Source organism: Myotis brandtii, unplaced genomic scaffold, assembly GCF_000412655.1.
Source record: "Myotis brandtii unplaced genomic scaffold, ASM41265v1 scaffold51, whole genome shotgun sequence".
NCBI lineage: Eukaryota > Metazoa > Chordata > Mammalia > Chiroptera > Vespertilionidae > Myotis > Myotis brandtii.
Window position 1 is genome coordinate 1,120,679 of NW_005369442.1, and position 18,574 is coordinate 1,139,252.

Consider the following 18,574-nt stretch of genomic DNA (forward strand, 5'->3'; position numbering starts at 1 on the left):
CCGCAGCTGCGTCCGAACGCCCCGCTGAGACCAAGGGGGCCCCTCAAAAATTAATTCGGGTTACCTTCCCTCCTCCTGGAGGCTTCGAATAGATGCTTCGCAGGCATGGGGTGGGCGGTGGGGAGAGGAGGTCCTCGAGTTCGGGGATGAGAATGGGGCGTCATAATAATTAAATGTGGGAGAAGCGGAGGACCGCGGAAGTTGGAGGGTCCCGGGCGCTCATGGGGGGCAGGGAGTGGGGAGCTAGTCTCCGACTTCTGTTTTCCAACTGCAACCCCTCGCAAGTTCCCCAGCCACATAGGCGGCCTGTTGCCGTTTGTTTTACGACTCCGCGCTATGGTGTAACGGCAACAGTCGTCTCCAATCAGCCCGCGATTCCCGGGCTGCGCCGCGGCGGCCCCCCGACAGGAGGGTTGGCGAGGGTGACACTGGCCTGAGAACAGATGGGGCAGCGCAGGGCCGGCTCAGGCGTCGCGGCCCCCACCCGGCGCGACCCCGATGTCCTCCCTCTTCGAGGTGGGGAGAACGCTGGCTAAACAAAACCCTGAACCACCCAGCCTTCTCTCGAGTGGCTTTTCCTGCTGAACTTTTGCGGCCCGGGACGGCGGTGTCGTTTCCTGGGTCCCGAGGCCCTGGCTCTGCCCCTCCTCCCAGCGATGATGGTGATGGAGCTCGTCCCCTGAATTCTCCCAGGCCCCCGCGGAGAGTTTCAGGAGCAGTTTCCCCATTCCTGCGTCCATTCTGCGGGCTTTGAACTACCGTCACTACGAAAGCTAAAAGTACAATTTGTGAAAGGAAAAGATTGGAAATTAAGATCTGAGACATTTTAGCACAGAATTTGCAGAGGCGTCTGCTTCGCCAGGGAACTCCTGGACGCATGTCCTTGGACCAACACTGCCATCTGCTGCCGCACTAGAGAACTGCAGTGACCCTCGGCAGGAATGGACTTTGCTGAGATTCTAAGCAAGTCCTGGCATCAGGAAAATTTATATATATATATATTGTTGCCCGGTAGGACCAAGTGAAAGATGACTGATGACCTTTTCCTATAAAGCTTCAAGAACCAATGGGCGGTCAGAATTTATTTTGGAGGTCTTTGTGATGTTATTTTGCTTTAGTTGTTATTTCTTGGCATATCAGAGCAGAATTTGCATTTCCCTTTGTGAGTGAAGCCCTAGCCTAGTGTCTTGGGCTTGGTAATCTCCAGCTCAAGGGTCATCCCATTAGGAGGCACACCAGTTTGGTGAAATTGAAAGGAAGTATCATGTTAGTTTCCATGGTTAAATATCTGGTGCAGGGAGAGCAGAGAGATTTATGAATTCATATTGTCCCATGAAATTCTTCCATGCAAAAATACTCCAGCTTCCACCCATCACTGGAATGTCTACTGGAGCACAGGGAGATCAAAACAACAAAACACACTCTCCGGGGTATAGATCCTGGTCTACACACCCTCCCTGAAGTTACCACCAATGTAGACAGGCACTCGGATTGCCTGGACTGACGTTAGGAGACTGAGGAGAGCATTTGTCACAGTGAAAAAAAACAGGATATACAATTTTCACAGTTAGAATTAACTTAGGAGAGCTGACATTAACTAAACCTCGAAAATCTGAATCTTGAAGTCGTCAGTGGCTTTTGGGACTGTGAGAGCGTCTCCCGTGGTCTTTAATCATGCCAGGGTGGGGTGACATTCGATACTCATGGGCTCCGCAGTGGGTGCCTGGTGCAGTTGGTGACCGGGAAGCCAGCTCTGTGGCTTCATGGGAATAACAGTGCACTCTCACTTCTGGAAATAGGGTCTTGCTCTGTTTACTCTGTAGGCTTAGCATGTTGCCTCTGGTTATGGAGTCACACTCAATGGCTCTGCACTTCCGTTTGTGGGATGAGAGGCCAACCTGCTTAAGAGAAAGACTCATGACTGCAAACGGATGTGTTTCTCTGCTTATGTGACAGTACACTGGCTCAACTTAGAATAGTCTGGAGGGCCACACCAGGCCTGGGCAGAGTCTGAGTTCAGATCAGCTCCTCCACGAGGCAGTGATGCAGGGCAAGTGACTTGGCCTCTGGGGACCGCCTTTCTCAGGAAGGAGACGTTGAAGTACCCAGTCTTGACGTTCCTCTCATCTGAAACATCTGAGAACTCTGCAGGAAAAAGAGTCAATATGACAACCAATCGCTGTAGCTTCCAAAGCAATTGAACGGTGTAATTTAATCTTTACAGTCAGGTAGTAAGGCCAGCTCGCAAGTCAGGTGTGACTGATTATCCCTGGGTAACAGAAGAAGAGACTTAGAGATGAACTAAGTGTAAGATACGGGATCAGAGCCTAGTCCGATGTGATTTCCATCATGTCTTCTAAGAGAAGGGATGAGAAAGACGAGAAAATGGTGTATGTGTGGGGTGGTGGGGTAGGGGGCATTGCGGGAGGATCCCAAGTCCTTGCTTGAAATTGAATGCGGCAGGGATCTGTTTTATCAGTTGTTTCTCTAACTTGTGGTACATGTTTTTGAGTTGTGATTATAGAGGTTTGAGATCAAGGTCCAACATATAGTTGGCATGAGAGAAATGATTATGATTTTTTTAAAAAAGCTTTGGGTGAAATTTTATTTTTTAAATACATTTTTACTGATTTCAGAGGAGAGGGAGAGAGAGATAGAAACATCAATGATAAGCGAGAATCACTGATGAGCTGCCTCCTGCACACCCGCTACTGGGGACTGAACCGGCAACCTGGGCATGTGCCTTGACCAGGAATTGAACTGCCTGGTTCATAGGTCAACACTCAACCACTGAGCCACACTGGCTGGGCTGGGTGAAATTTATTGTTACTCCTCGCAAAGTGATTTGTACTTGCTGACTCATAACGTGCCGTGTTCCTCTGAATCTGTAATGTCAATTACTTATATTTGCACAACTGACTTTTGGATGAGCTTCAGGAGAGGGGTTCCTGATTAAGGATGAACTTCTACTCCCAGAGTAGGAAAGTGCCCAGTAGAGCAACAATCCTAGAGATTGTCACTCCAGGGCCACCAGGCAGGGAAGCCCTTCCATCCTCTCTGGTTGTTTTCCATTACCTCCCGGTGGGGTAAAAACTGCTATTTTTTTTCACCAGTAAATTGATGAGTAATGACATGAAACTTCACAAATCCGCTTTGATTTCCAGCCAGGCAACCACTCTTATCAGAGAAGGGAGTTTGAAATCTTAAGCAAACACATGTTGATTTTCAGTATTGGCATCATTATCGCTCGCTCCCAGGCCTTGTTTTCGTTGCCCACTTTGTGTGTCAGTAAGTATCCCACCTGGCAGAGGGTCCGCTATATCTGGATGCACAGAAGGAAATCTGGTGGGGCCTGGCCAGGGCAAAACGATGCTCGGAGCCTGCCCTGTAAAAGCGGCAAACCCCGCTCTTAAGCCAGGGAATGCTTTAAAGATGCGTTGTTGGCAAGCCCCGCTAGAGAAATACAGGATATAAATGTGATAAAACCCAAGACAGCAAGCTGGCTCTGGAGAGCTCCTTTGAAGCTGGCTAAGTGGATTATCAGTGGGAGGCTGATATATATATGAACAAACACGCAAGCCCTTACTGCTAATTGGAGGTAAATCAGGCTGGCCATCCTGGCTTGGGGGCCCGCTGCGCCCCTCACAGCGGCCGTGTGGAAACCCTGCAGCCTGGGCACATGCCAGGATCCTCGGACGCCCTCAGCCAGCATCATGCAAATTGCATTAGGGTTCACAGCACTGCTTCTCTCACTGTGGTGAGCAGAGAGGAGAAGCAGGGCCCCAATCTGCATTAGGAGGTAGTTGGGAGCGGGGGAGGGGAACACCCTGGCGGAGACACTGACCCTATGGTGGATGGGAGAGAGCATGGCTTTTGCATCACGCAGACTTGGTGTTAGAAACCTGCTTTCTCGCCAGCTGTGTGACTTCTGGTCATTTGCTAACTCTATCTGAGCCTCAACTGCCACTTCTTAAAATCAAATAGGCCACAGGGTTATTATTAACAAACACAGCATACACATGAAAACTTTGGCTTAGTGAATATTGGTTTCTCATTCCTGCCTTGGGAAAAACAATGATCATTTTTCCAGTCCAACCCCATCCCCTTCCCTGTTACCAACATTTCATCTTTCCTCCTCCTCCCTTCGTTTTCTTGGTAGAATTCAATGAGGCAGAAATCTGATTTATGCAAGTAGATCACCTTGCCACTTTAGAGCAAGCCCACTTAGAGTTTCTTTTCATTGCCTTCCGTAAGTCCCCTTCATCATGTGGGAAGTGCAGGGGGAGATAAAATCGAGTGGGAGTGTGCATGAGAAGACAAAGATCAAGGAAATGGGCCTTTTCAGAGAGTTGACCAGATCAGTGCTTTTTATGGAAAGGCAACATGGGCCTCTCTTTAATTTTTCTGTTCCTTAATTTTATTTATCATGCTTTCCTTCCTTCTTGACAAATGCTTTCCCTGTTTGTATCTTGTGGACGTTTAATTTCAATATCTCTCTTCATTTCTCTTCCATTCCTCAGATTGTGTTGCAAGAATCAGAGTCCAGAATTTGGTTTCTGTAGCTACTATTGTAACCTTCACATGCAAATGAATCACTGGTCTCCATCAAGTTTTATCCTGTGCTCTACTGCATCCCCTGAGACAGGGATTTAGTCACACTCTCCTCTCCCATTTCCTCTCCCTTCTTCACTTTCTTTACTGACCCTCCTTCCATGCCTATGCCCTGGGCTGCCTGCCCTCTGTTAGCTAGACTGTGAGGGCAGCAGGTCCTGGGAGCACTTGGGCTGGGAGCCCAGGTCTGAGCCTGGTACTGGCCTCTGGATCACAAAGTGACATCATCCTGTAAGTGACATTGATTAGTGGCACTTTCAAACCCTCTAGATCTGAATGGCTCTTAGAGAATGAAATATTTTTCCAGCCAAGCATTTTTTTCCCCAAGGTGGTAGAGGATGTGAACTTCCTATACTTTCTGTAGTGAAACAGCAACTCACAATCCATTTTGAGTGAAAACAGCTCAAGTTTGGAAATTTGAGTAAATGCTGTTAGGGTTGCCGAAGGAGGAACACATGAGGCCAAAGTGGTGAGGGATTATAAATTTATTAGGTCATCTGGTTACCAGATGGGCTGAGCCCCCAAATGGTGCCAGCACCCAAAGATGGGGAGTCAGAGGTTTTTAAAGGACTCCGGTCAGGCTTATTCCTGGGCAGAGAATTCTCTGTGCAGGTCGGATCCTGGGAAGGTCCGGAGGGGAAGGATAATGGTCTTAGCAAGTGGAATGTGGTCTTAGCAAGTGGAATGGGGTCTAAGTGGGAGGGAATGTCCATTGTGAAGTGGCCAGGATAGGGGTATCGATTCAATTATGTGATCAGATCTAATAAATACGTGTTTACATCTTTGTTTTTCACGTTCTTAATTGAAATGGCATAAAAGGAACAGTTCTCCTGTACTCTTGGACACATTCCAAGACTATAAAACGAGACATTTCCGGAATTTGAAAACTGCATGCAATCAAAAAGGGTTCCAGCGTCAGACGGCTCCTGTCATGATCTGGGGGCTCCATCAGGCTATTTGAGTCTTTCTTCTTAGGCATCTTCTTATTTTAACCATGAATCTTACACTGGGATATTTTTTACTAAAATGATGCTGTTGACATGTTCTGTCAAAAGCACAAAGAGAACGGGGCTCCCAGGTTGTTTCTATTGGCTAACACTGTTTCTGTTTGCTTTGCACCTTTTCAGTTTTCCGGAGCTATGGGGACTTCCCATCTGGCACTCCTGGTCCTGGGCTGTCTCCTCGCAGGTATGGATCTTGGTCTTCTCTGTTACTCTGGGGGAAGCCTTGCTTTCTAAGTTCTGTGCTCCGGGGCATATTACCTGTACAGTCCAAAGGAATGAAGAGAAGTAGAAAATTATAAGACATGATCTACAGTGACCACAAACCTTCAGTTCCCTATTTCAGAAAGAATGTTCTCCAGGGGCAGTTTTAGTATATGTCAACCCTAGCATTGAAATATTGTTAGGAATAATAGTCTAAATTCACCCACTGGCCTCTTCCTTTTCCTGGGACATGGGTTTTCAGTCGAGGTGTATCAGAGAAATTAAAAAATAATTTCTTTTTAATAAAAGAAAAGTTCTTGTCCAGGAAATTACCTGCCTTAAGTCATTAATTAATAATTAATGCATAGTATCTCTTCTATCAGTTTTATGCAGAGGAGAAGCTAGACTGAAATTTCAGGTTCTAAGATAGACTTTTCACTCTTGGGCTTTACTTTTATTATTTAAAAATATATTTGTATTGATTTCAGAGAGGAAGGGAGAGGGAGAGAGAGAGAGAAACATCAATGATGAGAGAGAATCATTGATCAGCTGCCTCCTGCACACTCCACAATGGGGATTGAGTCCACAACCTGGGCATATGCCCTGACCCGGAATCGAACCATGACCTCCTGGTTCATAGGTTGATACTCAACCACTGAGCCACACTGGTCAGGCCTTACTCTTATTTTTGAATGAAAATTCACATGGTTCCGCTTTGGTTTCTGGAAGCCATTAGAGTGAAGGCATGTCTGAGTCTTGTACGAAACAGACGATGTGTAATTCTGCACAAATCTGCTTTGTGCTTGGTTCAGTGTCCCTGCCCCTGTTCTCATCCCCTTTCTTACTCAGGGAAACCTCTGCAGAGAATGTGGGCAATAAAGAACCATATGTGCTAGAGCCTATGCCATCTTGGGATATTTTATGGCCACACATAAGAGTCTGAAATATGGAATTGGAATCAGACGTCCTTTATCCATTTGAGTGTTTGGGGGGTGAATCTGAGGGGCTTGGTGTGGCTATTGAGGCCTTTGGAGCAATTGCTGCTCTCAGCAGATGCGGTGGCTGTTATAATGGGGGGCCTTTCATGGGCATCCAGGCTGACGGATTTTTGTGTAGAAATGGTCATTGTTCATATAAGCGGCTACTGTTGCTTCTGGGTGCATCCTATTCAGAGCCTGTTTCCTTTTACAGGGCCGAGCCTAATCCTCTGCCAGCTTTCACTACCCTCTATCCTCCCAAACGAAAATGAAAAGGTTGTGCAGCTGAATTCATCCTTTTCTCTGAGATGCTTTGGGGAGAGTGAAGTGACCTGGCAGTACCCCATGTCTGACGAGGACCCCAATGTGAGGATCAGAAACGAGGAGAACAACAGTGGCCTTTTCGTGACGGTGCTGGAAGTGGCCAACGCCTCGGCGGCTCACACGGGGTTGTACACTTGCTATTACAACCACACGCAGACAGAAGAAAACGAGATTGAAGGCAGTCACATTTACATCTACGTGCCAGGTGAGCTGGATGGGTTCCTTGGACCAACCTTGTTGTCCTGTCTCTCCTGTGTTCTGTATAAGAGATTTTGTTTTGTTAATTCTCACTGGAGGATATTTTTCCATTGACTTTTAGAGAGAGTGGAAGGGAGGGGGAGGGACACAGAGAGAGAAACATCAATATGAGAGGGACACATCGATTGTTTGCCTCCCGCTCACAACCTGACCAGGGCAAGGGATCGAGCTTGCAATCAAGGTATGTGCCCTTGACCAGAATCAAACCTGGGACCCTTCAGTTCATGGGCTGATGATCTATCCACTGAGCTAAACAGGCTAGAGCTGTATACAAGATTTTAAAAAATACAAAAGTAACAAATATTTATTGGAGAAAATTCGGAAAAAACAGGCAAACACACAATATTAAGTTGATCATTATAATGTTCATTATCAAGAAATAATTCATTGTTAACATTTTGAAACTGTAGTAAGTTTTAAAAATCATTTCTATTGTGCATACCTTTATTGGTATTACACACAAAGAATCTGAAATCTACTCATTCCTATTCAGTTCAATCAAGTCCCACAAATACTTACTGTGCATTTCCTGTGTGTCAGACATTGTGCTAAGTGTTGGGGACACAAATTAATTAGGTAGGCCCTATCTGGGTGTTGCCCATAGCTCATTATTATAGTTTACAAATAAACAAACTTTTTCTCAAATTCACTAAAACATGTATCTACTCTTGATGAATTGGAAGGGATATTTTTTTGTTTTTAATTAAAATTTAGGGCAAGGCCTGGCTGGTGTGGCTCAGTTGGTTGAGCCACATCCCATGTACCTGAGAGGTCACCAGTTCAATTCTTGGTCAGGGCACATGCCCAGGTTACAGGCTGATCACCAGTGGGAGGGTGTGCAGGAGGCAGCTGATGGATGTTTCTGTCTCATAGATGTTTCTGTCTTTCCCTCTCCCTTCCTCTCTCTAAAATCAATAAAAACATTAAAAAATAAAATAAAATACAGCCCTGACTGGTTTGGCTGAGTGGATAGAGCGTCAGCCTGCGAACTGAAGGGTCCCAGGTTCGATTCCGGTCAAGGGCTTGTACCTTGGTTGTGGGCACATCCCCAGTAGGGGGTGTGCAGGAGGCAGCTGATCGATGTTTCTCTCTCATTGATGTTTCTAACTCCCTATCCTCTCTGTAAAAAATCAATAAAATATATTTTAAAAAAAATACAACTTAGGGGCAAATCGAATAGTAATGATCTTATCTCTTGTCCTTTGAGAAGCAGATGCCACGGTAGGAGTAAGGTGGGATTAAACATGCCAGGGTTTTATCAAGGGCTTATGTGAGAAAATGGGGGGACGGGGTATTCCACAGAGGCTGGGAGAGTTGTTTGACTGCATGGTAAGTGTGACCCTGAGTGAAGGGAAGGTGAGGCAGATGAGTCCTAGACCTCTAAGGAAGGCCCTGGAGTCCTCCAGCCTAAGGAACCCCCGTTCCACATGGTCATTGGCTGAAAACAGCCCCAGAGGGCGTGGCCTTGGGTTGTGATGGATTTCAGCCCTGGCTCTCCTGGTTGGAGGGAGGGGTGTGGTGCTTTCTCACAGCACCACTCTGATTGGCTAGGCTTAGCTATGAGATGACTATAGTGGGTAGGAATTTGAAAGAAGCATTTCCTAATTTAACAATCATGACTATTTTCTTTAGCTTTTCAACAGAGTTAATTATTTTATTGTCCGTTTTTTGTTTTGTTTTTAGTAGGTTAAATTTTGATTTCAATTCCTGGCTACTGTATGTATCCTCAGTATTTTTTATTAAGGTACATGCAATTTGGCATTGTCCATACTTTAAAATCATCTTCTAGCTATTATGATGACTAATATTAGTGGAGTGACAGCTCCTGGACATATGTGTGAAGGTAAATTAATAAGATTACTGCCAGTGGGATCCATTTTTCTTGCATATATATGTAAAAGTGAATTTAATACCTAATGTGCTTTTTTGCTTTTTTTAACCACAGACCCAGATGTAGTCTTCGTGCCTCTGGGAATGACAGACTATTTAGTCATTGTGGAGAATGACGATTTTGCCATCATACCTTGTCGCACGACTGATCCTCAGACTCCGGTGACCTTGCTCAGCAGTGACGGGGTGGTCCTCGCCGACTATGACAGCCGGCAGGGCTTCAACGGGACCTTCTCGGGTGGGCCCTATGTCTGCGAGGCCATCGTCAAGGGGAAGAAGTTCCACTCCATTCCATTTAACATTTATTCTGTCAAAGGTAATTGTGCCCTCTCCCTCCTTTAAATGAGAGTTACAGGCCTGCGTTGTACACCTGAAACTAATATAATATTGTACATCAACTTTTAAATTAAAAAAAAAAGATTACAGGCAAAATAATCGCATGCTTGTAGTATTAAAAAATGTATAGTCCCTGGTGATGGAGAGCCTGAATTCTGACTTGAGCATTTGGGGCCTTACCTTTTTTATACAATGTCAGGCTGACCTCTGTGGCTATAGTCAGATGAAGCTTAGCCTTACTGAAGGTAAAAACTTTCTTACCCCTGTAGGACTTCGTGTTTCATAAGCTGACTTCAAAATACTATAAGGAATTTGTTTATTGTATAAGCCTCTTACTGTTTTATTCACATTCCTGACTACAGAGGCCCTAAAAGCACACACACACCGAGGGGCTTTGGGTGCCTGGATTAATTTCAGTAACTAAAGAAAAGAGATTTGTATTTTGAGGAAAGTAGTTGTAGACTTCATCCCTTTGATGTGGGGTTTAATGAGAATGGGAAAGTGCAATACACGTTCGTGTCAGCGATGGATTGAACTCTTCCCTGTAGGTATGGCAGCAGCGAGAGTATGCCATTCAACTCTTACTACAGGCTTGTTCTATGCCAGGCACTGTGCGAGTCTCTGGAAAAGTGCTGGGAATAACTGGGAGCAGAGGAGGAGAGAAGAGGAGAATGATTGGTGGGATAGGAGCTAAGTGCCTAGAGCAGTGCTGGTCAGTAAGGGTTGGTTGGTTAAGTGAATACATGTGCCAGTACAGGGGACTGCAAACAAGTATGGCCACAGTTAGCCCAAATGCTTTGGGAACGTGGTGTTCTGTTTAGTTGGAATTTATTTGTACTGTTGTTATTATTTATGTGTGTGTATTATTATGTATTACAACTGCATGCCAAGTTATATCTGCCAACTCAAAATCAAGGCTTCTGAGATTTTTAACATTTTATCTAGAACAAACTGGTTTGCAAATTATTTTTCATAGTTTCCTTAAAAAACAAAAAACTCCCCAAACCTTCTAAGATTCTAACTATACTATGGATATTTAGGTCCTTTTGTTTGTTTATTTGTTTTTTAAATAGCAACATCAGAACTCGATCTAGAATTGGAAGCCCCGAAAACTGTCTACATGGCAGGGGAAACCATTGTGCTCACCTGCATCGTCTTGAACAACGAGGTGGTTGACTTTCAGTGGACTTACCCTGGAGAAGTGGTACGTACCCTGGTGGCATGGCGAGGAGCAGGGCTCACTGATCGGGCATGCCACTGAGCTTCTCTAGACCTCAGCTTCCCATCTCTGCAGCGGGCACATTTGGCTGGATGACTTTATGGTGCTTTGAGCAGTGGGAGGGTTTGAAAGGGCATTCAGTATGTAGCAAGGTTGTACACTGAGCCTTCTTGTTCTTAAGTCAGAAAGAAATAGGAAGGTTTAATATAACAACCAAAATACTAGTAAAAGCAAAAAAATGAATGGATTTTAACATTTGCTAATTGTTGAAACAGTCATTAGTTCTTGCTTTCTTGGCTCCCATGCCTTAGGGGTTTACTAAATGGTGGTTGCCTGAACCCCTTCCATTTCTGCCTTGTTGTATGCCACCCAGGATGCTGTTCTGTCTCCTACCTGCCTGGCCTTTCTTCACATGGCTCAGCTTTAGTGAACAGGCATCACTTGCATCATGCAGCAAAGATTCAGTGATGTTTGCTAAACCCCAAGCATTCTGCTAGAAGCCAGCCATGCAGAGAAGGAGGAAGAAGGGAGGAGTGGAGATGCAGCTGGGGAAGGGGGGCCACTGTGCCATCTCTGGTCATTGTGGACTTACACACAGGGTCTAATGCATTGTGGTACACGCATGAGAGAACTCAGTGCAAAAGGCAGTGACAGTCCAATGCAGAAATGATTAGCTGCTTAATACAGCAGCCTCAAAGAACAAAAGCCAGATACTAGTATATGTATATTTTCCCCTTTATTCCTGATATGCAAATTTCTGCTTTTATACATCTTCCCTGAAATAGGAAGTTATTCAGTTTTTCTGTTTAGATTTGATTGCCTTTAATCCTTAAAAAATAATTGAAAAATTATTAGAGATAGACATTTCCCCCCCAAAACCAAAGTAAATACTATTTGGCTCCCAAATATACAAGTATATAATTAATTTTTTTTGTCCAATAATAAAAGTAATGTAGGTTTATTGTTGAAACTTCATAAAATATAGAAAAACAGGAAAAATGACTTCCCAGAGCATCACCATTAATATTTTAGGGAGATAAATCCTTTAAATACTTTGTATATATGTGAAATGTTTAATAATTAATAGACATTATACTTCAGTACTTCATTATACCCTTTTCCCTTTGGCAATATAGCACAGACACCTTACTATGTCATTAACTACCCTTTTAAAACATGGTTTTCTAAGGAGTTAGCTTAAAAACAATTTTCTAAAATCAGGCTTTATGTTTTAGAGCAGTTTAAGGTTCACAGCAAAAAGGAGTGAAAGTTACAGCGATCCCTCCCCCTACACACACATGTACAACCTCCCTCTTCTCACCATCCCCACAGGGTGGTGCATTTGTTAGAACCTACATTGTCATGTCATTGTCATCACCGTCCCTAGTTTACAAGAGGGGTCACTCCTGGGGGCTAGCTTCTTAAAGTCGCTTTTCCTCCTTCTGCTGCAGAAAAACAAAGGCGTCGTAATGCTGGAGGAAATCAAGGACCCATCCATCAAACTGGTGCACACCCTGATGGTCCCCAAGGCCACGGTGAAAGACAGTGGAGATTACGAATGTATCGCCCGCCTGGCCACCAGGGAGGTCAAAGAGATGAAGAAAGTCACCATTGCTGTCCACGGTACACTCTGCTTTCTAAACTGTCAGCGTCCACGCTGCTCGGGAGCCACTGTGCGGTAATCATTGTTTAACGGAAACTCTTCCCTGTACAGAGAAAGGGTTCATTGAAATCCAGCCCGGCTTCAGCCAGCTGGAAGCTGTCAACCTGCATGAAGTCAAACATTTTGTGGTGGACGTGCAGGCCTACCCGCCGCCCCGGATATCCTGGCTGAAGGACAACCTGACTCTGATCGAAAACCTCACCGAGATCACCACCGACATAGAAAAGGTCCAGGAGATCAGGTAAAGAAGCACCCTCCCCACGAAGGCCTTTTCTTTTTATTGTGTGTCACCAGATAGACAGCGGCCTGTGTGCATCCTACAACCCACACCATGAGTCAGTCTAGAAACTTTAGCAATCTGAGTTAGGAGGTACTGGAAATCAAGTACCTTTACTGATAACATTGCATTGTGGTAAGAGAATGTTGGTAAGTATTTAATGACAAAATAAGAAGAAAGAAGAACTGAAACGCTCTGTCCCCCAGTGAAAAACAGTTTCCAGTGAGGGTTGGAAGAAAGAAAGTAAAATTGGACCAACTTGGATTGAATATATTCCTTGATGTGTATCGTCCATATTGCAAGTAATATGTAGGGTGGTTATAGTTGCCAGGCAATTATCACATAAACTGACATAAAGCAAGTCATCACTTAGTTTGAGACACATTTGCCCAAAGGAGACTTCCACGGGGCATAAGAGTGGAGTCTGGTTACGTTTGGTTAGGGGAACAGGTAAAATGAAGAGTTTGGATCCCTGTCCTCTGATGAGAGTGGTAGAATGCTCTCATCCCCTAACTGGTGGTGTTTTGGGTGAGTCACACCTCAGCCTCAGTTTCCTCATCTATAATGTAGGGTTAATAATACCTTCTGTCCATCAAGGCAAGAAACTGGGTCATGATATTTGAGGTCTCTTGCAGTTTTAAGCTCTGATTAGAATCCAGGAGCAGAAGGTACCCAGCTAATCCGGCCCCGGGCCATTGTCAGCAACCATCCACCGAGACAAAAGACTGAAGCCACCAGGGAGGAGGAGACAAAACCTCTCTCATCAGTTCACTTAACCTCAGGATTTGCTTTCTTCTTTCTGAACTAAATTCCACATATAATTGAGAAGCAGTGCCTGAGAAAATGAAATGATATGACCTTGGTATAGATCAGTGGTTCTCAACCTGTGGGTCGCGACCTCTTTGGTGGTCGAACGACCTTTTCACAAGCGTCGCCTAAGACCATCGGAAAACACATATATAATTACATATTGTTTTTGTGATTAATCACTATGCTTTAATTATGTTCAATTTGTAACAATGAAAATACATCCTGAATATCAGATATTTACATTACGATTCATAACAGTAGCAAAATTACAGTTATGAAGTAGCAACGAAAATAATTTTATGGTTGGGGTCATAACATGAGGAACTGTATTTAAAGAGCCAGAAGGTTGAGAACCACTGGTATAGATGATGATGGAAAAAGAAGTGGAAAACTGAATCTGGGAGGCTTTCTGATGACACAGAATGAATGTGCACAAAGAGGTGGGAGGTGCTGCAATTTGCACAAGGCTGTGAGGCTAGGAGGAATAGCCCCTGCCTCCCCCCCCCGGGCACAGCCAGCACTTCAAACACGTGTCTGGGCACTATCTGTAAGCGACAATGAACAGTAATGACAACTGAGTGGTTCAGCAAAACTGCCGGTGAAATTGATGCGGAGTTCCTTCAGCACGTGTTCTTCTGGTTCCCACTATGGGCCAGAGATGAACACGATGGATGAAGTGTCTGGCTTCCTGGAACTCAGAACTAGTGGATCCACTAGCCTTCTTGGCTGAACAGTATAGCAAATGAAGGACAGAAGAGCCTTTGGTAATCAGCAGCCAGATGTGCCTACGGATTCTCTCTAAGGAAATTCAGTCCTGGATGTGTCCAGTAGGGTGCAGCCAACCCCACATGCTCTCATCAAGGTCCTAGTGCCCAGCATCTTGGGTTAGAAGACTCTAATTTGCAGGGCACTTTTGAGTCTATGAAATGCTTCTATGCATATAATTATATTTAATTAATTCTCTAAAGACTGTGTGCTATGCATACAATATTTCTATGCTACTAGTATACATAAGGAAACTGAGCCATTTCAATAATGCCCAAGGTCTGCTCACCATGAGAATGTCAAGAGTAGCCTAGGCTGCTCACCTTGACCAGTGCTCTTCTCCATTCTACTTGCTTTTCCATCTGTGATGTTTTATAAAGATGGACAAATGGGCAAATACTATGTTGATGTGCACACACACACACACACACACACACACACACCTCTACTTGCTTTTCCACCTGTGATGTTTTATAAAGATGGACAAATGGGCAAATGCTATGTTGATGCGTGCACTCATACACACACACACATGCATGGCCAAATTTAGTAATATACATGTGTAAGAATCTTTTGAGGAAACTTCGCTTTAATAAAGTATGAAGAAATATATTTTTCTAGTTGACTTTTTTGAATAGGTGATGGAATCCTGTGCTTTAAAGCCATGCACTTAAAGAGGGTGCATTGTAAGAGACTCCTTCCACTCCTGTCCCCACCTGCCCAGTACCCCTCCTCCCACCCACAAGGAAACACTTTTGCTAGGTTCTTATGAAACCTTCCAGGGGTTTTTTTGTTTGTTTGTTTTTAAAGCAAATACAAGCAAGAAGAACGTTATATCCTGACAAGCTCTCCATGTCAATATGTAGAGAGCCTCATTTTTTTTTTTCATTGGTGTTTCATTGTTTGGTTAAACCACCTAAATGGCTAAAAAAAAGTAAAAATCAAGGGTTTTTTTTTTTTTTAAAGGAAAGTTGGTGGGACATGTTTATTCCCACTCAGAAGTCAGGCCTTGCCAGGACTAATTACTCTTGGAGCCACACAAGCCATTGCTCATCTCAAAATGTTTGATCTTCTGCTTAAGGATTAAGCATCTAGAACTCAGGCCTTTAATAGGTACAAAGTGTGTTGGAAATCCAATGATTCAGATAAGAAAAAAAAAAGATATTTCAATTGAACATGGTAGTTGCTGAAGCAATTGGAATGAATGTATTTGGCTGCCACTTGCTCAAACAAAGTCCTTTCTTTTTAAGGTACCGAAGTAGATTAAAGCTGATCCGTGCTAAGGAGGAAGACAGTGGCCATTACACTATTGTAGTTCAAAATGAAGATGACATGAAGAGCTACACTTTTGAACTCTTAACTCAAGGTATGTTGAGGGCAGTCTGAAGATATTGCTTGTGAGGAGAGCCAGGTACTTTTCTCCCAGGTCGGGGAGGGAAACACTCATTTAGGGGAGAAGCAGGGGCTATAGATGTCACATGTCAGGGATAGCTTTGTTAGACTTAAGCATTCAGTAATTCTGGGAGGGTTCAGACTTCTCTGGAACAGTCTGATTGGAAATTCCTAAGCTCCAGCCACTTCCTTACCACCGGCTTCTCAATCTGGCACCTACAGTTCTGGGAAGAGTGAAATGATACTTTTTGGTCTAGATGACCTTAGATTGTTCCAAAGCATTTGGGCATTTTTACTTAGCTTCCCTGTCGACATGGTCCAGTGGCCCTTACCAGAAAGGAGTGCCTGAGTCCTTTTATATTCAGGTTTAGCACCTGTTCATTGAGCTCCTACCATGTGCCAGGTACTGTCGTAGGTGGGCTCATTTTACCCTCACAGTAAAGCTATGGTACAAGCAGTAGCATATTTATTTTTAAATTGTTTGATCACAGGTTTAAAACAATCTTTAAAACCTAATAATATTCTGCTGATGTACTTTGGTAAATGCTGCTTTAGATTCCACTTGAGCTGAATCCATTGGTTGAATCCCAAGCTATATTAATTTTAAGAGCCTCTTTGCCTTTCAAGCCAAATAACCACAGGGGCTTTTTGCTTTCTTCACTCTTAGATTTAAAACACTATGGGGCACAAATCCCCAAACACAGAAACTATGAAAGTGCTCTTAACCAAGTGGGTCTTTGCAAACGGGAGTATTATCATGCACACAACCTCCTCTCGGGTGGTTTCCTGATTTGTAGGTTCGGATGCCCCATGAGCAAGTTCTGAGCTCATATTCCGTGTGGTAGTTTCCAGAAGTTTGGGGTCAGGAATCATCCAATTCTGATTTCTTTCCACCACTTGCAGTTCCCGCATCTATTCTGGACTTGGTCGACGACCACCATGGCTCCACGGGGGGACAGACCGTGAGATGCACAGCTGCAGGGACACCTCTTCCTGAAATTGAGTGGATGATTTGCAAGGATATTAAGAAGTATGGAGACCAGATGTTCCTTTTCCATTTGTGGGCTGAATGTTTCTTCCTTGATGCAAAGGACCTCAAGTGCATTTTATTTCTTTTGTATTTGAGATTCTTATTTGGCCCAAGTCTCATAAACTACAAGATAAGATTCTAAATGTGGTCCTTGTGTGTACATGCACATGTGTGAGCGTGCACACATGCGCGCACCTGTGTGTTCATGACTATGTGAGAGACAGTCTATGGCTTTCATCACATTCTCCAAGGATCTCTCATTTAAAAAGAAAATTAATTTAAAGAGCTCCTGTTACAAGAGGATTTTAAGCTACCCCGGGCCACATTTTCACCTCACGTTTCTTGTATGGTGAACTTTATTTGGCAACTAGACTGGCATGTGATCATAAATGAAAATACTGCCCATGTCACCGCTCACTACCTCATTTGCCTACCTGCTATTTGATGGGATTTAACTCACCAGTTCTTCCTTCACCAGCCTTCTCCAATGGGCACACAAACAGCATGTTCACACTTCCACCCATGGCGACTGGCTGTGTGTAGAAGCCTCAATTGCTTCTCCTAAAGGCTGAGACCTACCCTCTTCTAAGAGCTAAGGGACCAGATTGGGATCTTGACTGGAGCTATAATCTAGGTCTCAAAACTCAGCCAGGTGATACTCCAACCCTATGACAACTTGGAGACTCTTCACAGTGTAGATAGAGAGAAGGAATGGCCCTGGGCCTTTTTGAAGGGGTAGGAAATTGGGATAGTTAAACATTCTTGAAGTAAAAAACTGTTCTATTGCTCCTGTTCAAGGCTTGGGATTGGTAGTTATGTTTGATTGTATTTGTCTCTATGTTTGTGTCCTTTTCCCCCCCAGATGTAATAATGAGACTTCATGGGCGATTTTGGCCAACAACATCTCAAACATCATCACGGAGGTCTACCGCCAGGACAGGAGTAGGGTGGAGGGCCGGGTGACGTTCGCCAAAGTGGAGGAGACCATTGCGGTTCGATGTCTGGCTAAGAATCTCCTTGGTGTTGAGAACCGAGAGCTGAAGCTGGTGGCTCCCAGTGAGTTGCTCGTCAGTGGGGACAAGTCTAAGTCATCAGCCAAGCTCTTTCTCCCTGAGGCGGAACTTTGAGTCCAAGATGGGGTCCCCAGGCAGAAAGTCAGCTCTGATCGCTCTGGCATCTGTAGGGAGTCCTTTCTTCCCAAACTGCACCCTGCAGAGGCCCCTTGCTTGTCTCACAGTGTAGCTACCCAGCCTGTCTAGTCTGAGTGTGGGAATGGAGGGGGCAAGAAGGAGCTCTGCCCTGTGCTCCTTACAACAGTTGAGACAGGTTGAATTCCTTAAGAAAAAAATTAATGAAGCCAAAAGCAATATAAACAAAATGCAACCTTTCAAAACAAACCAAACCTAAGTTTCTGAACTTATAGTAGCTCTCAAGCTCATTTATCAGTCCTTAGATTCCAGTTCACATCCTGTCCAGGTTAATGTTGAAGCACCTTTAGAGAAAGTATTGCATTTCCTGATTGAATTTTGCCCCTTTTTTTTCTAAGGGAAGAGTTGGAGTAGTGTCCTATTGCCCCTCCTGAAAAGGAGGTGGCAGCCCTCATGCTTCTCCCCAGAGTCAGGGATTCTGTCCCAGTCACAACTGCACCGCCTTTCTGCTGTCCTGTGTGCTCATGCACATTTCCCATCATGCCTCTCCCTTTCTTTTCTAGCTCTGCGTTCTGAGCTCACGGTGGCAGCCGCAGTCCTGGTGCTATTGGTGATTGTGATCATCTCACTGATTGTCCTCGTTGTCATTTGGAAACAGGTAGATATTTT

General features: G+C 44.4%; 1 protein-coding gene across 3 annotated transcripts in view; it reads left to right on the top strand.

Moving 5' to 3' along the window:
• The window catches only part of PDGFRA (platelet-derived growth factor receptor, alpha polypeptide), a 45,390-nt gene that overhangs the window by 3,950 nt on the left and 22,866 nt on the right, over positions 1-18,574 (top strand). For all 3 annotated transcript variants that reach the window (XM_014548492.1, XM_005877156.2, XM_014548493.1), the window contains exons 2-11: positions 5,739-5,799; positions 7,008-7,322; positions 9,321-9,581; positions 10,675-10,805; positions 12,272-12,443; positions 12,535-12,724; positions 15,586-15,701; positions 16,631-16,757; positions 17,620-17,813; positions 18,469-18,563. In XM_014548492.1, coding sequence (XP_014403978.1) covers positions 5,751-5,799; positions 7,008-7,322; positions 9,321-9,581; positions 10,675-10,805; positions 12,272-12,443; positions 12,535-12,724; positions 15,586-15,701; positions 16,631-16,757; positions 17,620-17,813; positions 18,469-18,563 — 1,650 coding nt within the window. In that variant the 5' untranslated portion in view covers positions 5,739-5,750. The remainder of the gene's footprint in view (positions 1-5,738; positions 5,800-7,007; positions 7,323-9,320; positions 9,582-10,674; positions 10,806-12,271; positions 12,444-12,534; positions 12,725-15,585; positions 15,702-16,630; positions 16,758-17,619; positions 17,814-18,468; positions 18,564-18,574) is intronic.